Source organism: Hyposmocoma kahamanoa, unplaced genomic scaffold (genome assembly GCF_003589595.1).
Source record: "Hyposmocoma kahamanoa isolate Upper Pololo Valley unplaced genomic scaffold, ASM358959v1 102, whole genome shotgun sequence".
NCBI classification, from domain to species: Eukaryota; Metazoa; Arthropoda; class Insecta; order Lepidoptera; family Cosmopterigidae; genus Hyposmocoma; species Hyposmocoma kahamanoa.
The window spans coordinates 4,306,462-4,331,611 of record NW_020653337.1 but is presented as its reverse complement, the minus strand read 5'-3'; the positions used below and the strand labels follow the sequence as shown (position 1 = coordinate 4,331,611).

At 35.9% G+C, this 25,150-nt stretch overlaps 1 protein-coding gene across 2 annotated transcripts in view; it reads left to right on the top strand.

Annotated features, from left to right (window-relative positions):
* The window catches only part of LOC113231462 (RNA pseudouridylate synthase domain-containing protein 2-like), a 156,589-nt gene that overhangs the window by 86,869 nt on the left and 44,570 nt on the right, over positions 1 to 25,150 (top strand). For both annotated transcript variants that reach the window (XM_026465799.1, XM_026465792.1), the window contains exon 2: positions 6,588 to 6,674. In XM_026465799.1, the coding sequence (XP_026321584.1) occupies positions 6,588 to 6,674 (87 nt within the window). The remainder of the gene's footprint in view (positions 1 to 6,587; positions 6,675 to 25,150) is intronic.

The window sequence follows — 25,150 nt, the reverse complement described above, 5'->3', positions numbered from 1 at the left end:
CTCATTGCTCTGATACTAATACGATAGGGAAATCTCAAGTTTCAATCTAGGTAGATATAACAATATTGTGCCAGATTACTACACCAGTGAACTGATCTCAGACTTGAACCAAAATCAGTTTGGAAAAGTACATTTCACGAATTGGTTCTACCGAGAATCTAACCCGGGACCTCTTCATTTAGCGTCCAGCAGGACCCACGAGGTCGTCTTAAAATTACCTAGTCTTTTGCTGACGTTATTATTTATGATCTAGTATCTGTGTATATAAATATTGCCGTCAAAGGTATTCGCTTTACCGTTAACATAAAAAAATGACCCACGTCCAAAATGATTCATGATGTGTCCACGAGCAGCGAGCAAATAATGTTCAGCTTATGAATGATCGGTCTACGTATGAATCAGTACCCTGAAAAGAGCTGCGCCAAAAAATATCTGGAATATCCTTTTTTTGTCAATTATGTTAGGACTCGGGCCTCGTATCAATCAGGACTATCAATAGAGCTGTGCCAAAAATTTTTCAATTTTTTGTTTTGACGCTACTTGGTCACATGATATTGTTAACATGGACATACAAAAGGCAACTATATATATTTCACTTATTTTTTGCCCATTTAATAAATTTATTGCTTGTTGCAAATGTTTATACAGGGTGATCTTAAAAGATCGCGCAATTTGTAAGGGTTTTTTGATTTATTGAAACTTATTGCTTTCTTCAATCTTATAAAAATTCCAAACCTAATGCGATAAGGCACACTTTACCATGTTAACCATCGGGTCACACAGAAAAATAACAATAGGTACCAACCTATTACACTGCTACACTTGAAAATATTCTTTCAAGCAAATACTCATCAATACATAAATAAATTATAGTTACTAATTTAGCACAAACATGCACTTGTACAATAATATATAAATACCCTTTTCAATGTCGCCATTGTGAGACTCCACATAAATTGCTAAAATAGATTCGAAGGTGACTCCTGTTGTTAGATTATGAATTTTATTTTACAGTGTAGAGGATATTGTATGTTGACAATATTTTGTATTTGTTTAGATATAAATAATGTGAAATAAATGATTATATCCTATTCTTTACCATAAAAGACATAAGTCTCGCAGATCTTTAGGGGTCAGCCTGTATTGTATCTAAGTACAAAGCCTATCAACCTTGTCTTGCAAAATTTAATCTGTAAGATATTAAGATATTTGCGCAAGTCATATGATGTGCAGTGATTGAGTCGTTTTCTTGCTTAATTACAATTGAACTTGGACCTTTTCAAGGTGGAAGTGAACAGGCATTGTGTCTGCATGCATGGTCGACCTCATCGCCACTTAAATGCGCTTAATTTTCTTCTAAAAAGTGTACAATTACACTAAGCATTACTATTAGCCCCAAGGTTACAACGTTCGTACAAAGGAGAAAAACACAAAGGATAGTGCTTGACCTTTTCACCTTTTTTACATCTAGTTAGTGTCCTATTTCCCCTTTTAAGGGGAAATGACAAATGGTTTACTCCACCCAATCAGGACTGAAGCTTAAATTAGATTTGTGAGCTCGTTTGAACCGTTACTAATTGAGAGAATGTCGTGCGACAAGTTTGGCGGCTCTTTTCATTTCTGTTTTGATTGGACCGCCATATTCTAGTGACGGTTATTTTTAGTTGACAACTGTATATTTCGATTGTGAGTAAAACTCGTTTTTGTATATAATTCTTCGAATTCTATTTCGGTATTCTGTACCGGTGCCTTTATTAGAAAGAGCGTTTGTGCACGTATTGTACACTGTGTATACAAAATACAATGCGAAAATTCTTTATTGTACACCAAAAATATATTTATTTGTTGTTAGTTTGTTTAAGAGTATTTTCGGTTCAATTAAAGGAGTCACCACACTTATTAACGCGAAATCGGCGTGAGTCCATGCCATAAGAGCGAAAAATAAGTTGCAGGTTACGCTTCCGCACAGACCGCCTACGCACAACGCATAACGTCTTTTTCGGTCTTTTACAAAGACAAAGATTTATTTTATGATACCTAGCGAAGGGACGAACAAGTCGCGCACTGATGGTAAGCGACACGCCTGTCCATAACAGTTGCAGTGCCACTCAGAGCTTTACAACACAAATACCTCAGGAGCACTGCCACTGCGCCCGTCACCCTGAGGCATAGTTGATAAGTCTCGCGTGCCCCTTTAAAACCGGATCGCAGTAATGCTCATATTACTGTTTGGCTGTAGAAATAAGTAAGGTGGCAGTACTTTCTTGGACGAACTCTTCCACAAGGAGCTCTACTGCTACTATACTTTTTGACCTGCTTAATGCGATTCCGGGTCGATATGTGTGGCGATTCTCATATACACTAATGATTTTTTATGATGGTTGGAAGAGACTGCTGTTTAGCGACAAGGCCGCCGATTGTACCTTTCACTATGTTTTGTATTGTCACTGTTTATGTTGTATGTAATGAAGCTTATTCTGTTCTTTTTTTTTAAATGGTTTTTTTAGGCATCGAAACCAGAACTTACCTTACGTATCGCAGTACCCTAAACTACGTCTTTGTTTGGTATTAGAAACGCTCCAAGGCCCCAATTCTGCTAATTATAAATCACCTCAGTTGTGTATAGATAGATTGTCAATGGTTGGCTTTTGTACGTTTAGTATTCTGCTAAACGTTAAGAGTAGTGGCTAGCCATCGATCTATTAGTCAACTGCTATTGCAATTTTTTAGTACTCTGCTTTCAAAGGCGTGTCGGTGGCATATCGATAGCGTTGTGCACTAATTTGAAAAGTAAATTGCTGCTTAAAGGAGATAAAAATTAAGATATACATAGTAATTTCCATTGCAGTTTTAGTAAAGCAACATCGATCGTTAGTGATTGAATGAATGAATGCCATCACTGCCATCCCACTGACACTCTGTTGAGACTCAACTGCCATTGCAAGTAGATTATAGCAGAATTGCAAATATTATCATAATTGCAATATAATATCAGTGGAGTCTCTGTGGAATTACAATGGCCAACGGTTTCGCATCTCTGTCTTTCTGGGTTTCTATTTCATTGAATATAAGGTACAAAATTCTTCATTCTTTTCTTTGCAAACTCAATACTCGTTTTTGTTTATTGTCTCTTTCTTTCTTCTGGTATTCCTGTACGATCGTATCTTGATAGTAATATTGTTGCTACGTCGTCTATATACGTGACATTTGACTAGTATTACTAAAGAAATCGTGGTTGCCTAATGGTTTGACCTACCGTGTCTCAAGGAGAGGTCGTGGGTTTCAATCCGTAGTACGGGTGACAGAGGAAACCAAACTTTCTTCCGTATAGCACAAGTTTATTGCTTGATATAGTCGGTACAACAAGTATTACAATATAACAGTATAACGTACAGTAGTAAACTATTCCCACTAGACAACACGTAACGAAAGTCCCATACACCGTTCTACGTAGGAAGCGACTCTGGGTGCAACCGCTGGTGTACAATACCCTTAAGTGACTAGCGGTAGGTAACGCTGTTCCAGATACGGAAGCAGTACCAGATGCGTACGAGGTATGCAGTAGGCACTTCAGATAAGTTCAAATAGCCGACAATAACCATTCCGCGAGGGAAAAATCTTAACATCGCGATGCAGAATTTGCTATTTCGACGCCAATGTCATCTAGCGGTGCGTGGCGGAACTAATTTGTGTTGTTGCATGTTATGTGATTTTACAATAAAAAATTTACCATGAGCTTTTCGGTGAAGAAAAACGTCTCGATGAAACCTGCACTTCAAAGAAGGTTCACAGTCTTCGGAAAATTTGCAGAATTGAACCCGAGATCTAGTCCACTGGGTATTTTTTCGTCCGAATGAATCCGAGGTAAGCACGAAAGCATGAAGGAATCTGACCCCTCCCTTAAGGTGGGTATTAGGTTAGGGTGGTCGTCCACAATAAATGGAATTCTATGTTAATGCAATAAGGATATTGTCATAATGAAATATTCGAATGTTGTGGCGTTTCTTCAGATAACTAGTTTTCTTATTATTGTTTCAGTGAAAACGAACATAGGTTCTCACGTCTAATTACGTTTGTAATTATTACCGTTAAAATTGACTAAATAACTATCACCGCCACCATATCATTTTCAAATTCAATTATCAAATTACTCAAACTTAGTTGTTAAATCACACTCAAAAAAGGGTTTTTTTTTTTAATAACGCCGCGTGATTGGACTAACAAGTCGTGCATCTGGTGGTAAGAGACGGCAGTTGCACTGCCACCTGCTCCAGAAACAGGCAGTCAAAGATGTAATGCTACTGTTGTAGTCGACTCCAATATGATATTGTTAAAAAACAATAATCATGTTACACCTTGTTTAGTCTCTTGAAGTGCATATGAGTATAGCTTGAATACACAGAACAATAAAAACAGTTGAAGTAGTTTGTTAACGTCTGACGCGTGCCAACTATAGGTCTCTTTTTCATACGTTCGTGCAAATTATCTAAAATCCTAGAAAAATTCCTTATTGTGCTGTTTTGAAGTGCAAAAATATTAACCGTGCTTGTATTTCATATCATCGGAAAGTTTCATTTTAATTAGTTTTCATTTTTCTGTATCGAAATATTTGTTTTGTTACAAGAAACGAAAGGAAAACTTACACTTCGCTTATAAGTCGCTTCTTATTTGGAGAACTAAATTAATAACTCCTATTCGTCGTCGTTCAGCAATTAACCGCTAGATGGCAGCATGTTAATTGATATTTCAATATAATATGAAAACGTCGTAACTTGCAATAATAGGTAATGAACTTTCAACGATATGCCAACAGAATAAAGTTTAAATTATAATAACAGTCCAGAATTTGTTATAATTATTAATGCAAAGAACGTACACTCAGAAAAAATTCCTACAATCCGGCCGGATTCGAACCGACGTCTTATAGCATACCATGCTAGAGCGTGATAGAGCGAACCTAACGAATTTTTCTTTGTGCTTGTTGTCATGTGTTTAGTCTTTAGCGCTATCTGTAAGAAATCTATGAAAGCATTTCGTCACCCAGTTACCAGCGTCGTTCCGTGGCTTAGTTGGTATAGCGTCTGCCACGGTATACTAGAAGACGTCGGTTCGAATCCGCCGGATCGAAGGAATTTTTTCGCAGTGATCGATCTTTGTATTAATAATTTTAACAAACTAGTGGAGTAATTTCACATAACATATAATTGAATATTAATTCTATAAAAAATTAAATGCAGTGAATAGCGATATTTCTAGCCGGAGCCGGCAACAAGACACGATGACAAGCACATACAAAAATTCGTAAGGACCGCTGGTTCGCTCCGTGGCTTAGTTGGCACACCGTCTGACACGGTTTGCTAGAAGACATTGGTTCGAATCCAGCCGGATCAAAGGAATTTTATCCTAGAAGGGTACCTCAGTACTATTCCCATTTAAATTTGAACATTCCACCTGTAAGGGTGGCAAACTAGGGGATACATCCGGTTTTGCGCACTTTCCGTTAACCGATCTCAATCAAACTTAGCAAGTAGTTGTGATTACAATAAAAAAAAGTCGGTAAGCTAACTTTTGAGGACGGTTTTACTTAATAAAAAAGTTATAATCCTAATACAACCCCTTGTTTTTTGATACGTGATTAATCAAAGTTTTTGTTTATATCTTACAAAATTTAAATCTTGGTTATTTAACACACAAAATTTAACTACAATCTTTACTGCAATCTGGATTCTTTAATAGCGTGATCTTCGCCGAAATCGATAGTTAAAATAACATGTTAGAGTTAGCCTGAGTACGGTCTATTATTATTTATTACCTTACTCTTGAAAATCGATTGATTAGGAAGGCACCACACTTAACAGTTAGCCCATATAGTCCCGCTGCTGGGCACAGGCCTCCCCTGATCTCCCCAATTTAATTTGGTTTGACCAAAGAGGAAGAAAACTTTAGTTATTCATTAAATATTTTTTTACATCTTCATGACGTGTTAAGGGCGTACTGTAATAATATGTCAATATTTAATTAAATCTATTAGACCAAATTTCTTTCTTTTCTTTCATAAAATTCTATTGACATACCAATAACATAGTATTATAATAAATGTTAATGACTCTGTGCTACTATTAGAATTGCTTTCAAATTGTTAAATTATAAAATATAGATGACCATTATTTGCATGCCAATTTATTACAATAGTGTTGTAACTCAAAATATGTGAAATTCAAGATTGTACTATTTCTGAACGTAAAAGTTTCTCTACACGTCAGCAAAATTGTCGTTAGAATATTGTTAGAAACCATTAAAATATATCTACTTAACCCAGAATGAGACAAACGTTTTGTGAGATACTTCTGGACAAAACAGTTACTCAAAAATATGAATTTATTTTTTAAATATACTTCTTATTGGCAAGTAGGAGTTGTTTAGATGTCTAATAAATTTTAACCCATTCATAAATTCATAAATTATTATAATAATCTTTCACGGGAACTGAGTAATTCGTTTTTCAGCTATTCTAAATAAATTCACTTTTTGAGTTAATACTTAGGTTAGGGAGAAAATGTGAACTAATATCCCGTCTTTTGTTTCAGGGAGAAAAAGACAACGGCAAAAGCTGTATACTTTCCTGCGAGAAAAGGAAGGCGGATGATACCGATATTAACAAGGACTTGAAGAAGGTTAGTCGCTTTATTGTAATATTTTATTATTATTGAATATCATAATGTTTTACTACCATGTTATAATTATACTTGTGAAAATATGCCACTATAGTCTCTCTTTTTTGAAGACGGAGTAAAATGATATTTGTAAGGTTGCCAGTTTTCATACAATTTTAAATAGTCATGTATTTATCGACAGTATTATCGATAGATTGTGAAAGAATGCCAAAAACGTCTTAATTGTGAATGTTACGACGTTCTATTGATTAATAATTGCGTTATTGCATTCTTCATTCTTATTTTCACAGCTGACCTACTAGTATCAAAATAATTTTTATTCATGCACATTTTAACAAGAACGTGTGTATTTGATTATCTATATTGAGTTAAAATGAAAAACTTTAAAATATGTCTCCTCTTTGTATTTTTAATAAACATAGTTCTAAATGCAGTGTATGTATGAACTTACAAAAATTGACAATTCAAATCATTGACTTACAAATAAATGGACGACGGGTCTAATACAAAAACCACGAAAAAAATGTCCCAAGTCAACCTATTTGAAATTTAAATTGTAATGTCATCGCAGTATCGCGCTGTCAGTCGAACAAATGAAGACTAAAGCGGAGTTTGGCGCTCTGTATACGATTTTAGCGCCTTACAAGTGCGGACACTTTTTAGCGCGGACCCGACGTCCATATAATTGTAAGTCAATGATTCAAATGAACCTATGCCCAACAGTTGAACGAATAATGGGCCGATGATGGTTCAAATTAAACAAATTCGACTATTTATTGCATGCGTAATCAACATTCAATCGATAGTCGATAGAATATTTATCGACTGCAATCACTATCTACTTGTAAGCGGGCAACACTTTTGCGCGATGAACTGTCATTTTACTCCGTCTTCAAAAAAATACACTATAGTATGATGTTATTATTGATACAAAGATTGAACAGACACAAAGTAAAATTATTTCTATCCGACTGGACACGTACCACCGATTGTTGCCTCAAGGTGGCTACCGCTTTTCCAGCTAATAATAATCCTCCTCCTCCTTGCGTCGTATTCCTCATTACTGAGGGTCGTGACTTCCCCGCGGAAACAGTTTTTGTATGACGACGCTGTGCCATCTGCAGCGGTCTTTGGCATAGTGGAGCACATCATGGAGACCATCGGGCCATCTTGTGGGACAGCGACCCCTCGGATATTTACCGAGTTTAGTATTAGTGCTATTGTTACATTGTATAATCCCCTGTAAGAAGCCTCCTCGAGTGTAATGCGGTAGTCTGCTTCAAACGCGGTATAGCCTTTTGCTGGAGCGCATTTAAAACAAATTCCTAAGATATCTATCTGTACATGAGGCAATACATGACGCAATACGGGGTTTTCCCCTTCTACCGCCTGATATATCCTAATCTGTTAATATTGGGTATGGTGGGATACAACGAGCTATACGTGCGCAGGAACATAGCATTAGCAGTGCTACTAGCTGCTAGCAATCCGATGCTACTAGGGGTGTTAGGCTTATGTGTTCATGATAGGTACGTGGGGTGACGTCGCTGACCACCGCTAAAGGCGGTGCCGCGCGAAAGGACCAATCTCATGACGGAATATCCGCTGACGCGCACATTGCGCACCCTGAACGAAATATCGAATAAGATCGATCTGTTCGATCGTTCTCTGAGATAATTTATAAAGATAGCGCTTTATATCTTAAGTAACATTTAGTAATTTTTGCTGGTATATTGCGTTGGGTGGATAACCTGTAATAATATATTAGTTTTGGAATTAAACAAATAGAAAAATAAGTAATGAGTAATGTTCACATTACTGCTTTGCGGCGGAAATAGGTAAGGTGGCAGTACTTCTTTGGTCCTTCCATTACTGGACGAACTCTCTCACAAGGAGCTCTGCAGCTGCTTGCTCTATGGTTCCTTGCCATAATAACACCTTTGATTACGACATTGTTAATAAATCTGGCAACCTGTTACAAGTCTCAGCGTGAATAAAGCCGAACAATAGTAATCAATCAACAGAAAATTACTACTTCTAGAAATAAAAACTAATTAAGACCAGAATCCCATTACCTAAAAAACCAAGTCTGGGCTTTATTCCAACCTTTTAGACGTGTTAAAAGATTCCGCAGTTAAAAATAGTTGCTCTAAAATATTCAAATTGTTTTTAGGTCATAGCTAAAATGTTTTACAAACCAATAGTGACAGGCATTTATTGTCGATGTTAACCTTGAAATGTATCCACATATTTATGTTGTCTTAAAATTATCGATAATTTTAAATCAACCCAACTAACGTAACCTAAAATAAGATTTATACGTATCCGTGATTATCATCAAAGTATTTGAGATTAATCACGGATACTATACGATGGAATTGACGATTTAATTCCGCTTTCCCCTTTTCCGTCACCGGAGGACTAGACGTAGGCTTGGGTTCCGGTTGAGTGGACATTCCAAGGACTCGCACGAAGCGTTACGCTTCCACATTTATATGGCGAACAGCTATGGAGTGGTATTCCCTGCCTGCAGACTTATTCCCTGAACGTTATAACTTGTGTTTTCAAGTCGAGAGTGAATAGGCACTATTTCGGTGTGCAGCTCCATCGTCGACCTCATCGTCACTTACCATCTAGTGAGATGGATGTCAGATACGCACTTACATTTTATACAAAAAAACGTTTATAAATTTTTTAGAGTAAAATTTTCAAACTTTTCAATATATCTCGTCATAGTAACTATGAACTGCCTCCGTGGCCGAACGGTTGCCATGCTGGACTGCCACGCAGAGGTCCCGGGTTCGATTCCCGGGACGGAAGATATATTTGTATGGCCTATATTTGATTCTCTTGTGAATTTGGGTGTAATTTGTAGTTGTCTATGTTTGTGTCCATGGTCCCGCGATACAGGGTTTCCCTAGTGCGAAGGTGTGAATGTCCGTTATTATTATTAATATAACAATAAATTCTTTGTTGATTTAAGACATTTTTATTTTTTTATTTAGTTAATAATCACAAAAACATTAACACAATTTTACTTTACACTCTTATACCTAAACAGATATGTATGAGTATTGCAACTCCTATAAATAACAATTTTACGAAATGTAAACATCGTACGAAAAAAAATACACTATGTTGCAAAAAGAACGAGCACTTAATTTATGTTGCTAGATCGATTAAATTATTCTATAATTATTTATTATTTGTTTTGAATGTTGTTCCTTGTTTCACGCGTGAACATTCCAAATGTGAATTTTTAAATTTTAAGGTAAAAGTTCTCCAATTTTTTCAATCAAACGTCAAAAAACGCAGGATTTTTTTTGTTTATTATCGTCAGTTGACATATGAGAATACGTATGACTTGTAAGACAATGTCAGTTGAGTAAATATTCCTTATTTTCACTATTCTATTGATTAAAAGAAGTTTGGCACAAGTAGTGTTCACTTAAATAAGTTTCATTACGACATGGACAACACCATTGTAGCGAGCAAAGTCGTCTCTTCTCGATGAAGGTTGCAACTAACGTTATTATAGCACGGCAGCTTGGAATTTCGCGTTCTAAGGTTCAATTAATTTGGAAGAGTTTCCAAGCGACTGATTCTTTCAGTGAAAAGAAGAAGATCTGGAAGGAAAAGATGTACAGAGCACAGGAATGATACATTCCTTGTCAATCAAGCAGTAAGAAATCGACGAAAATCTTACAAAGACCTAAAATCACCTACAAGAAGTGACAATAGTGAGAGTTGGCAAATGGACTGCCCATCCCACCTTTTTGCATCGCCTCTCTCCATTCGTATCGTATCGTTTTTTCTTCTTCTACTCGTATTTAAATTTAAAATTGTTCCATTTTACCTCGCATTCTGATTTTGTTTTTTTTCCATCGTCACTCTCTGCGCGACCGCGGCAGCGAACGTACCACTATTTATCTTTTTGAATCGTTTACTAGCTATATTTATACAGTTTACATTTTAAAGATTATAATATATTTGTTAAAACCGATTAAATATCTATAAATTGGACTTTCAACGTTTGAATTGCTAGATTTACTAAATAAGATGTTGGAGGCTGCGAGGCTGCGGAGGCTATTACTGCTACCCTTGGACTACTACTTACAAACCACCAGAACGCTCTCAGCACCAGCAGTACCATCACACAGATATACGTTTTCAAAGACCTGCTAGAGGGTCAAAATTACTCCATGGGCATCGCGTCGCAAATAATAAAAACCACTTGATTAAAACCTTGTCCAATGAATCATGATGTTTTTATGTTTACGATTGGAGGTTTTTTATTAGCTTCTATTGTCTCACTGTAGGCTATCCACCCCTTTCTATCTTGCAAAATCGATAGTAAAATTTATCGACACGTATCACTGCACTAGTTAAAACACACGTTAAACATGTGTTCGTATGATTTATCGCGTGCATTAGTTTCTACGGTTATGCTTCCTGGATGTTTAGGAAAACGGATGGCTTTTCGTTAATAGACAAATATGAGTTAAGTTCTTTTGAACCGACTTCAAAAAATGGAGGAAGTTCTCAATTCGATTTTATTCTTCCTGCGCGTATATTATGTAATTACTCGTAGCTACGGCATTTGTGAACCGATTTTGACATCTGCGTGGCAGTCCAGCATGGTAACCGTTCGGCAACGGAGGCACTTATCGTAATAATATTATTATGATAAATTTCAACAATTAGCTACGCATTGCGTTTAATAATTTGTGTTGAATACTTTGTATTTTTATAATTTTTAATTTTAATATATTAGGATAAACAGGTCCTCGTCAATTTGTTAGAATTTTAAACTAGGCTGAATGTACGTAAATCTAAGTCATTTAAGATCTCTCTGCTGTCAAAATTGTGTTTGTACGTTTCGTGTGTTGCCTGCTACAAAAACCGTTAGTTAATCAAGTTTTTTGGTTTTAATTCTAAATTAGAAAAATAAGTAGCAACCAGCCCTTTACACATAACAATTTGGAGTTTCATTTTGGATTGGAACGAATGTTTTTTATCTACAATCCATCTATTTCATTAATATTAGTATTATAAGCTCCTGACTAATCATGTAAGCACCGCATTCTTGCCATAATTTGTGATTTGAAATGGTACACGGAACAAAGAAGAATTGAACGACATTAACCTACCCCCTTGAAAAAATTCGTATTACGCAATTACCACGTATGTGTCTTATAAGAAACAATAAAAAATTGGCAAAAACGAAGCTACCTTTTATACGTCACTACACCGCACCTAGGAGGGGTAATTTTGTTTACATTATCCCTCCTAAACATTCGTACCTCGAATGTACGACACACTGCTCGACCCTAATTTAAATACATTACGGGTTTTGAAAGGATCTCGTTTTGTCTTTTCACCCATCAGCGACAACGCACTTGAGTGTTTGCTTGTCTTTTGTTTAGTTGGGTAAACACGAATAACAATGGCGTGCACGCAATTGTGTTGGTAATAAGGCTCTAATTAGAGAAGATTTTCAGGGCTGCCTCGAGGGCTCTCTAATTTCGGGTTTTTTGAGTTCTGGCCAATACGCCTTAGTGTTGGCCGTCGAAATTTCTGGGCACCACATGTTTGTGAAGCTTTATTAGCATAATTAATTATGTAATTTTTGCTCCCTTTGTTAGTTTTTATTTACATTTGAGTTGTCGCCTAAATCTAATTAAACTAGTGTTTTAAAAGCTAATATGTAGCACATTCACTCGCGCTAATAATCCAATAATGTGCGACAATTAGGGCGCATTTACTCGACGCGTAATTCATCGCGCTCGCCCCGCGCGGCCGCCGCGTGGGTCTAACTGTCATGGCAAAATACGCTCTATATATTTAGCTTTTACGTTTTAACTTAAATGGGCGTCCCGGGTACGCGGGCGGGCCTGGCTTGGATTTGGTCTATGCGGCGGCCACGCGGCGACCGCGCGGTTATATTATTCAGAGGAATTTAAATGTTGTTCCCTAGTAAATAAAATTCGGATTCGCCATTAATTTACACGAAGGCGTGGTAACTGGGCGGCTGCCGCGCGAAAACTTTCCTCGTGTAACTGGGCGCCCGCTCCATCTACATTAACGACGGACATTGATCAAAAATCACGATTTAGGAAGACGAAAATCAACACTACTGATTTGTTGTCTCATAACTTGAAATTTATTTAAGAAATCCGGAAATAGTAGTTATTATAAAAGATTCGCGAATTTTTATGAACATAATATTACTTTAAAAGCACTTAATGTTACTGATTGCCAACATCACATTCGCTTTGAACTTGATGTGTGTCTAATAGTGATATATGTGATTTAGACCCGACAAAAATTTCGCTAAATGCTCCTTAAATATTATAGAAATAAAATTATTTACGTAACGAGGTCTTTGGCTTTCGAGATTGTAACACATAGGAAACGAAACTATTCTGTCTCTTCTTCCTATTCTTATCGGCACAATATGTATTTTTCTTCCACTCTCCCCTATCAGCCGTCATTTCCATACTCACACCTTTCTTATCCATGTCATCTTTCACACAATCCATCCATCTTTTCTTTGGCTTTCCTTTCCCCTCATATCCCTCCACAATCGAAACGAAACTATTCTATCGGATGTAAATAGCGTATATTTACATAGTTCACTCCATATTCGATGTAGTGATGTCAATAATTCCCGTAATAAATCCGTCATTACTGATATTCAAAATGGTACTAACAATATCCGCTGGAGATGTAAACAGGCCCAAGTCCAAAACGGCACGCTTGTGCTCTTGACTGTACGTTAAATCCATGAATGTTATAAGGAATGATATAACACTCACATGTAAATAAATTTACAAATTTGTAACGTGTCGCAATAGATCCAGGAATACCGTCTGCTCCCAACTATTAGTCTTACAATGTACCATAGTAAAGGTGTCATCACACTCATTGATCAAAAAGACTTTGATCCATTTTTTTTTTCAGACTAAAATTTTCGTCTCACTTGTTCATTGTGATTGCAGAGACGTCTATTCATAAATTACGAGATCTCACGTTACCTATACCAAGTGGAGTTTTTTCGATAGTGTTTTCCTTATATAGTCCCAACGCTGGTCATAGGCCTCTTCTCATAAAGGTAGGGCTTGGGAGTTCCCACGCGGGCCCAATTCGGATTGGAAACTTCACACACATCATTAAATTGCTTTGCAGGTGTGTGAAAGTTTCCTCACGATGTTTTTATTTACCGGAAAGCTCGTTGATAATTTAAAATTAAATTTCGCACGTAAATTACGAAAAATTCAGTGGTGGAGCAGGAGGAACTTAATCAGTCTGTTTGAGATGCAGTCAAACCATTAAAGCTATCATGATCTCTCCTGTAAAATTTAAAAAAATGGACTTAGAAAGTTTAAATACTGTTAAAAGAGTAAGCGAGTCCCGAATAGGTAAGACGTTATGTCCATGCAGTAAGAGCGAAAAAGCGGGGCGCATTCCGCTTCCGCTCGGACCGCCGTCGTTTTCGCTCTTATTACATAGAAATAAATCCGATAGAATCCGTATTGATAAGTGTGGTACCTTCCTAATGATGCTCTTTATTACGTAATGTCTCTACTACAATATTTGTTTTATTTGTCAACTTTGTTTAGAGCGTTTAGATACCTACAATGTTGTGCAGAGCTAAATTAATGTTATTTCGTTGTACGACTTCAACCTACGTATGTACCACACGAGTCTGCGCACACAGCCTCAGCCAACAATTATGAGTAAATGCGGGTGGATGATTTCATAGGCAAACCTTAGAATAATAACGCATAGAATGATAGTTTCATATCAAACGAACTGTCACAAGTGAGACAAAAATCAAATTCATGTAGCTTGCTAGTTTTAGTAGTAGGTTAATTTTCGGTTTTAGTGAATATTTATATAAAAATACAAGTTGAAACGCGTTACTTCCTTGTGGAATGTGATGTTAGTATTTATTTTATGTTTGTCTGACGTATTTTTACACTCATTTACCGCACATTTCGTCATTTTTAGCTAAAATTCTTAAAGCACTGAAGGCCCGCCCGCTCGTGCAGGCCTATTGGGAGCGCTTCAATTTGCCTCACTTAGCATGTGCGGACTAGGTTTCTATGCGTTATTATTCTAAGAAGATAACATTATGACCTCCATTCTTGATATTTATTTATTGTAAATATATTTACATGGTGTTATAGTTAAGAACTAATGCACCGTGAAACTAAGCTATGAAATAACAATGAGAAGGAATAAAATACATTATAATAATCACGGAAGAAAAAACAATGGAGGTGCTATAAGCCTCGATTACTATCAGAAGACTATCAGAAGCTGTCGCCAAAACGCAAACAAACCAATATGATAAAAGCATGAAATCTTGATGATGATTGGTCATTGTTTCTTATTTAAAAAGTTGTAACAAAATCTGGATTGCCAAAATAATTTAAACTTTACCCTGTCGCTATATCGTTGAAAGTTAAACTATAATATGAATTATAATTAGACGTCTGTAAACAAAGAAATGTCACGTAATGTCATTGTCAAAGTGTGAAAGCATGTTTGCTAAATTTTCTATTTTTAACGGAATTGGCAGGAGTTATCATTTTGTACAATTTTAATTATCTGTTACAAAATATGAACTCTAAACAAAAACTTTAATAGCAACACAAAATAATTTAACAAACGCACTACGGATACAAGAAAATAATCATGTTCGAGAAGCGAGAATGATATCTGCACAAAATGGCTGTACAAAACATTATTTGATCCCGATCACCGTTACCAACGTCATAAAATTGTTTACGACCTTGAACATAGTATTTTATTCTTAGTTTTTGTATTGAACAAAGTTATGTAAAAATTTTTATTGCGAAATATGAATTGTTCTAAGTTTTATCAGAGTACAGCTTGGAAAAAGTTCTTAAAGCTTATATACCTAATTGTCCAAAATAAGAAACTGCCATTGAAAATGTATTTTTTTGTTCGGTTATCCCTTCTATTTACATTTGGGACAGCTAATTATGATTCGTACTATAGTTAAAAAAATACTGTTCTAAAGGTCGTAATGGAGCCCAAATTTAAAATTTCTAAGACCTAAGATAATTGAGGTCAAAGGGTTATGTTAAATCTGTGGGAAAAATATTCCATCATAATATTTTGCGCGCGCAAATGTGCAGAACTGTGAAAAAAGATAATCTCAGTACATAGTACTAAAAAAACCGACCTCAAAAGTACGTGGAATTACGTCTATGTGCTAAGTTTCATTGAAATATCCCCTAGTTCGCCACTATACAGGGCTTGATACTGGAGATAATAAAAATAGGTTCTCACTACGACACTACTCAAAGTATATCGAGAGAAAAACGCCTTGAATTGGAGAAATAGCAAAATTAACTAAATAATTGCTAAAAGTAATTGCTCCTAAATTAAAGTTAGGCGCTATTTATAAAAATGAATCTTCATGCGTGAACAGCCACCCTTTGAGGTGGATGATTTTCTTCAAAATGAAATGGGACCACTATGGAAATACCCCCTTTCCAACAAAAAAAGAATCATGAAAATCGGTTTACAAATACCGGAGTTATCGCGTAACATACATAAAAAAAAAGAACATACAGTCGAATTGAGAACCTCCTCCTTTATTGAAGTCGGTTAAAAAATAAGAATGATTACTGCTCTTCGACATACTAGGACATACACGCACTGTTACTAATGCATTTGTTTTATTGGATCATAATTTTTTTCACTTTAAGTACTTACAGCTGACAATACTTAACGTTCCATTAAGCAAATATTTCATATCTCACAAGAAATATTCGATATAAAGAATCTGACAACATTCTATATAAAGCACTCGAGTTCATAAAGTAATTCTGAAGTTTACTTTGAAGTTGGAACGTCAAGTTCGTAAGTAAGTTTAGAGTTCACTCGGCTTATATTATGCTCGCAGGTAAAATGGGCCGGACGCGTAGAGTTGGGACGGTAAGTGGCACAGGTGTTACCTGGTATGAAATATATCTACAGTTGAGACGGTAATAGGTTGAGGATAGAAATCCTGAATTGTATTTTCGGAAGGCACGGAGTGAATTTCGTTTCTATGCCGTACGCATTAGGAAGGAAGAAGCAAAGTCCTTCGTGAAAATGAGTGGTATATCAGATAAGAATGGAGTGTTCCGGATTTGGTAGACGACCGAAAGAAAAGCGGTTAGGGTGCAATTAAATTGAAAAATTTCTGCGCACACTCCGAAATATATTTGAAAGAAAACCGACAAACAGGCCACTTACTTGCGGTGGTGGAGATGTTGTATCTTAGACTCGTTACTAATATGTCAAATGGTAGCCGGATATTTTCATACACCCTGTAATATCATACTTCAGGCATCAGCTGGAAATTGTATAGACACTATGGCTATATATCCTTCACATGTCCACGCAGAGCTGCTGAGAACCGCAAAAGGTTCAAATATGTCAACTTAAGTTTTAAGCCTTTTGCAAGTGAAAACCCCGATCCTTGGGTTCACAGATGAAATTCCTCGCAAAGGAGTTTTCGTGAAGCCTTTGGGATCAGAAACAGGCGGCTACTTCCGCTTTTTGTTTAAGTTTTGCTTTGCTTTATTAAAAGAGAAAACTTTGCTAGCCTACACTAGGCCTCAGAGCGAGGCTCTCGATGATTTTTTGACCTTTAACCTGCAAGATTTAGGGAATTCTTTTCTGTCTTCCATATTGAGCATTATATGATGCCATGAAATTATTGCGAAGTTCAAAATAATGTGTGTAATATGTTTATCGTTAATTCGCTTTATTCCTCAGTCTCCACAGAATACCAGGGTCGGATAGGTTTCCGTGTACAACTCGGCAAATGCTGCTCGTGAACTATTTTGATTCTCAACCTTTAGATGTTAAGCTTTTTTAACGTATACGATAAGACATCTCGCAAAAATTGCACCTGCCTTTTTTCAATGATCATATGTATAATGAAGTCCAATATGTCATGTCATATGTCAATTCGCGTAAAAGGTATCTTACGGTGGACTAAATAGAGCATGCTTATATATTTATACGTACATGTATATATTATGTACTTGACACACATTCATTTAGTGCGAGCAATAAATGTGTAACACCTATTATAAGTGTTGCACTTGTTGTGTTGATTCCTGTTATGCTACTTAAACAATATTTGTTAAATTGTTTTAAAATGAAACTATTTTTTGGGAACTAAATCGTGTTTATTTGTTTTTTACAAACAAACCAACGTTTCGGGCCCTTTACAGGTCCCATGGTTACTGATAGTCGATATTCAAATTACTTTTTAATGTAAAATTTGACAAATAATACCTGATTGTTGTTTTCACCTTAACGGATATATTTACGGTTTTAGGGAAGTGTTCTATGTATTACGTGGATTTACCCTTTTAAATAAAATAGCTCCTTAAGGTTTTGCTGTGAGATACGTGTTGTGATCGTTTTTGACGCCGGTTTGCAAAGTGTGATCGACCGGTTGATTACTTTATTCAGTTCATCATGTCCTCGGGAGCCACTGCCTTTCCTTACTAACTAAATGTTACCTGTTCATCATCATGTATGTGTTTTCATAGTGATTTATATGAAGCTGTTGATGTGTTAATTTAAATATATTTATGTAATTGAACTGAATAGTGATTTAGGGTTTATATTTTGAACTCTCATCTTTGCCGTACCCTAAAAGATTAATTCATTAAATAATTAATTTATTGTTTTCATTGGGGTGGTTTCATTCAAAACCTGTGTAGCACTTCATTGGAAGAATTTTCCTGGTTTCAGTTGTTTTAATTTCGTCGTCGTTAAATGAATAGTTCTAGCCAATAAGATCCAGAGGAGTTTCATCCGCTCCATAGACTATAGAGTCCTCCATGGAGGACCAATAGTAGTCTCTGCTCTCTGTTACCTTGAGTTGAACATGTGCCTATTTAAGACATTTCAACGTGTCCATTAATAAAAACTGCAAGTTTTGAACGCTGTATAAATGATGTAAGGTATATTTCGCACATTGTTTATATTTACGTATAATTTTTATGTATTTCTTGTGGGAAATGAAAACATTCAATTATATGGCATTGGTTTATTTCATCATTCTATTAAAGAGCCTGGCTCTTGTCGGTGTAGTCTCCTCCACTCCTCACGGTTCATAGCCAACTCCTTGACATTCTTATAGCTACTCACTTTGTTGTTCTTCTTTATTTCTTCACTGTAAGCCACTTATTTCTTACCTTAAAGGGTTATTTGTTATCAATGTACATTTATGTACATTATTCTATTGTATCACTTAAAAACAATTTTTGTGAACGGTACAAAAATGAGAAACAGAAAATAGTTTCTTATCTTACGTCTTATAAAACAATGCTCATTTGACATCCATCTCGCCTGATGAAAAGTGGCAATGAGGTTGATGATGAAATCTTGTAAAGGTCTAAGTTATAGCATTCAGGGAATAAGTCTGCAGGCAGGGAATTCCACTTCATAGCCGTTCGCCATATAAATGTGGACGCGAAACTCTTTGTGCGAATCCTTGAAATATCCACAAATGACGGCTTAAGACGGAATAATGGTCTATTAAAGCCATCGAGAATATAACCAGAAATAGAGACGAAATGTCATTTAATTTGTTTGAAAACTATTCTGCCATATCATTACTGTGACAACTGCGCTCCGATTGGCCAGCCCGAGTTCGAAACAATTGACGGGTGTCGTCAATGGGCGTCGTCAACTGTTTCACTTCAAATCGACCAGTTAACTTGAGCTTTGCTATAATGGATGAAAATTGCAAAATTACATATTTAATATTTAATTACCGATGAAATGTGATTCCGTTTGTTGTGTAATTAGATATTTTGCTGTTTTTCCCACACCACCGAATAGAACAGCACGGCATTGTTAGAGATATTATCTTTATTACAATAAATACAGAATATTTTTTAGAATATACGGAGACGTACGCACAGGTCAGTAGTTGGCCTGTCTATATTTCAGTGCAAACGGGAGTTGATATTTATAAGAGCTGTATCGCTAATGTTTTACCAGGAATATATGGCCCTTATTTCGTCTCTATTTCTGGTTATATACTCGATGATTAAAGCATGTCCCCGGTAATAGATTTGGAAATGATACTATTTTTTGGGATGTAAGATCGACACTAATCTAATCGGATGGAAGATTTACAATGGGACCTATAGCGTCCGAAACGTTGGTTTGTTAAAAAAAAAAAACAAATATACGCGATTTTAAATCAAGATCATAGGTGTTAGTAGACTTAGGTACACGATTTTGAAATTAACCAAAACAAGATGTCAAAATTATATGATGTAAAATTATAATAACAATGATACGACTCCACCTCACTACTTACGAAATAGGATATTTTCAAAGTTACAACTTATACATAAGTAGACAGACGGTTAAACTTAACGATAGACCTTACTTTTGGCTATGAAGTTTCATTTTGAGACGATAAGATTAAGGAAGGTCTTAAAGTTTGTGATTACACCGTCAACTTCCGAGTTACTTAGCATGAACCTGAAATTTCGGAAAATTGAGGTAAATACAAACTACAGTTACGTTAAGTAGGGATTTGATTGTATAGGATTTGATGAAATAATTGAAATTTGGAACGCTTTGTAGTTACAGCCAAAAGTTATTTTAGCAAGAAACTTTGTAAAGGAGGAAATTGGAATTCGAAAAATAAACCTTGCTTATACGCTCATCAGCCCGAAGCTTTTTAAATCTCAACTACTTGAAGTCTTTTTCTCTTCTTAGGTTTTCGCGATTAGTACACATTGGAAATTAATCTATCTTGGAGCACCATCTTATCAAAATCATGTCTGTAAACCAGACTTTTGTTTTTTGTAACATCAAGTGACGGGACGAACAAGTCGTGCGCCTGATGGTAAGCTATACGCCTGTCCGTAATGGTTGCAATGTCACTCAGAGCTTTAAATCGCAAAGATCTGATGGGCGCTACCACTGTGCCCGTGACCCCGAGACATAAGTTGACAAGTCCCATGTGCCTGTAATTTCACCAGCACCCTTACCCTTCAAAACCGGAACACAGTAATGCTGACATTACTGCTTGGCGGCAGAAATAGGTAAGGTAGCAATACTTCCCTGGACGAATTCGTACACAAGGAGCTCTACTGCTAATAAAACTTAACTTTTAACTACTACAAGTGTTTTTCACTTCTTAGGTTTTCGCGATTTGTTGCAAATCAAGCATTATTTCTACTTTAAATCCATACTAACATTATAAATGCGAAAGTAATTCTGTATGATACGTTTTCACGCCTAAACCGCTGAACCAATTTTGATTAATTTGGTATAGAGATAGATGGATCCTAGGCTAAAAGGACATGGGCTACTTTTTGTTACAAAAATAAATCTTAAATAGGGTGAAATACGGGATGAAAGTTTGTAAGGAGAACCAATAAAACTATAAAAATTAGTATAGTACAATAACCTATTTGAAGTTCTTATTCTACTTAAACGAAATCGCGGGCACCAGTTAGTCGTATGTATTTGTTATTTTTCAAACAAACTATTGTTTCGGATATATAGATTTTAAGACTTTCGTGGTTATTCACTAAATGATTATCACTAGTATCAGGTTTCTTACCACGGTATGACTTCTTTTTATTTTCCCGATATTTCGGAACGGTTGCACGCTCCATGGTCACGGGTTGACTGTCAGTCATACCGTGGTAAGAAACCTGATACTAGTGATAATCATTTATTGTTTCGGAATTGTAAAATAAGAACAAATATGGTAACTCCATACAAAAGTGGCAGTGCAACTTGTATGTATACGCACACATTTACATAATGTAGCGATGCATAAGGGCGCGTTCCCGTTATGTCGTGACGACAGATAGTCGTGCAGTTTAAAGTGTCGTGGCTTGCATATTAAAATGAAGTTGTTCACATACAGTACACCACGACTAACTGTCGATCACGACTTTTTTCGTCGTCGACGACAGACTGTCAAGACAATGGGAAGTTCTAGAACGACAGTCGTCCGACGATAAATAAAACTTCACGATTAAAACGTCATGACAGATAATCGCAGCTACTATTGTCGGCTGCCGTGAATCGATAAATTGTAGTCACAATCTAGTGGGAATAACTAGACACGACAGTCGTTCAAGGATAAAAAAACGTCCACAATATAGTCACGACAGACAGTCGTAATATGGGAAAAAGCTAAAAGCAACAGTCGTCAGACGATAAATAAAACGTTACAACATAATGGGAACGCGCCCTAACACTGGTCGTCCCGACGCACTTTTCATTATTATGCGAATGTGTGCGTCCTTAAACATTTTATTTTAATAAGGTTTCGGGTTCTTTATAGCCAGCCGTGAATAAAGTGATTTCAAAAAATAAGTTGTCTGGGAATTGACAAATTAAAATAACCAAAAAAATGTACTATTTTTATGATCATGTTTTGTTGTACATATATGTTTATAGGATATTTTTTATCACTACAATAAAACTTTTCCAATTGTAACTGCTTACCTAAGAAGACATCGGGTCAACATGTTTGCTCCCGGAAAAAGAGACATGTTTGTAACAAATTTTACAAGTTAGGCGTAAATTTTCCGAATATCTCGACGACTTTGCAAGTTTCCTTGTTATATGTTATAAATTCATGAGACAGAGCGAGACGGGAAATGTTTTAAGTGGTCTTACTTCAATTGGATTGTTGAATGGAAAAGTCATACAGAAAAAATCATCCTCAAATATTTTAAGGTGCATTTTCAGACGATGTTTTCAGAAGACTACGTTCCAATCAATAGTTGTTAGATTTATGGCATATTCCATTTTATATTGGTAAAAGTTTGACTACATGCAAAACTACTTACGGATTAAACACAACTGCACTATGTGGAACCATCTTAATCTTTAATATAATAATAGTTAGTTAACTAATATTATATAGTCCCACTCTGTCCTTTTCATAATAATAACGTACACACTCAACATAGCCCCGCACTAAGGAAACCCTGAGTCGCGGGTGCCATGGACACACACATAGACAACCACAAATTACACCCAAACTCACGAGATAAATAAATGTAGGCCGTACAAATATTTCTCCCGGCCCGGGAATCGAACCTGGGACCTCTGCGTGGCAGTCCGGCGTGGTAACCGTTCAACAACGGAGGCAGTTATTCATAACCATCGCATTTGCATTTTGGTTAATTTCGAAATATTGGTACCAAAAGTTTTTTTTCTTTCAAAAATGTCAATTACGCTGATTTTGCTTAAGAGTTTATACAACGTAAAGTAAAGTAACGTAAAGGGCCCGAAACATGGGGTTTATTTAAAAAAAGAAACAAATATACGCAATGTACATCCAATAGTTTCACTTTCCATGAATCGATAATCGACGCATTGTATTCGAATAATTAGAGTCAAATCCCTATACGAATATATCAACATTTTCCTTAAAACCGGTTCTTGGAATACTTCCCAAAAACGGCTTTACTCGAACAAATTTCGTCTCCAACAGTACTTATCACTTTGGAAACAAGTTAAGCCAAACTTTGGGAGCCCACTTATCGGAAATTCGGGATCATACGCTGTCATATTGTCGGTGTAGGCTATATAGGTTACATTATGTTTCGTACAGAAATAGATTATTTTAGGAGAAATAAAGGAGCGAGTTTTTTTAAATATTAGTAAGTAATTTGTATTTTTTTAGCGTCACGGTGTGCTCATTATTCTTCCTTAACCTCTGTTTTTGCAATTATGGACCATAATATGTTTATTAACATTGATACGAAGGCGGGATGATGAGTATCCCGCTTAATTACCTCATTAAGCCTCATTTTAAACATGTGTTTTCCTACTATGTGTATTCAAAATTTTGAATTCGATCGAATTTATGATTTGTCGCTGGCGGTGACAGGGCTTTTGTAGAAGAGTAATTTACAAACCTTGAGGAATATCATTTTATGGAGGGCGTAAGTGCTTTGCAGTGTAGAACTTAAAGGTGATTATTGCTTACGTAGAAAAAAATCTATTTATCATAATAACGAGTATTTCCTTTTTAGGCTTGGTACTTGTTATGCTTGGTACTTCTATGATTTCGATAAAAAGACAATGTTTTGACACCGGACCTAACGTGAGAAGATATAGGAAAGAAACAAAAAGACAGAGATATAGAATTGTAAAGTATTTGTCATCGAGTATATAACCATAAATAGAGACGAAATCATTTAATTTGTTTGAAAACTATTTAGCCAATCATTACTGTGGCAACTGCGCTTCGATTGGCCAGCACGAATTCGAAACAATTGACGGGAGTCGTCAATTGTTTCACTTCAAATCGACCAGTTTAACCTCAAGTTATAATGGACGAAAATTTAAAAATTACATATTTAATTACCGATGAAATGTGATTCCGTTTGTTTTTTAATTAGATGTTTTGCTGGTTTTCCCACACCACTGAATGGAACAGCCCCCATTGTTAGAGATATTATCTTTATTACAATAAATATGGACTATTTTTGGAATATACGGAGAGGTGCACACAGGTCAGCTGTTGGCGATGTACTGTTTCAGCTTTCTGATTTGTGATTTCAGCGCAAACGAGAGTTGATATTTAAAATTAATATAAGGCTTATCTGCCAGGGATGGATGGCCCTTTTTTCGTCTCTATTTCTGGTTATATATTCGATGGTGTTTGTTAACGCGTGTTCACTGAACGTTGTATTTATCTATAGACATGACCTGACATGAATTGTATATTTGACAGGAATATATTTTAATATTTAAATGGAATTAATATTCTTTTATCCCTTCTTTGCCGCTTTTTGGCGTTTGACATTTAATTTTATTATACCATATTTATAAGAAATAAATTATATTCTATTCCTCTCCAACCTGACAGACCTGACACTACAGTCTATTAAAGATGTCTACGTCGATTTTCCATTTTCGTTTCCTCGATAGTTACCGAAATCTAGATGAATAGTGTCTTCATAAGCTAATCCTCGTCATATAACGTGTTCAATATAAAATTATCATACCCGTCAAACCGTCGATAACGTGTCAATTTGCAGCATCGAGAACAACAAAATAGTACAGCGCTTTTTAATTTACCATTTTGTCGAACAATGAAATCCATGAAGCGTGCGGCAATGATTAAAATTCGCACAACAGATGCGCTCGACAGTGCCGGAGTACAGATTTAAAATTAATTACAAATTTATTTTTGCTGCTGAACAACTAATGACATTGTATCCGATGTGATACAAATTTACTTTTATAATAGCAAAACTAATTTTGTTTAAATTGTTCTACAAAATACAGACGGATTTAAATTAAATACAAATTTGTTTGTGCTCTGTATTTATTAATCTGAAATCTGATGTAAGAGTTTACTTGTATTTGTGCTGGCAAATAAATTGTCAGCGTATTGGAGTCTTTTGAAATCTTGTTACACAGAC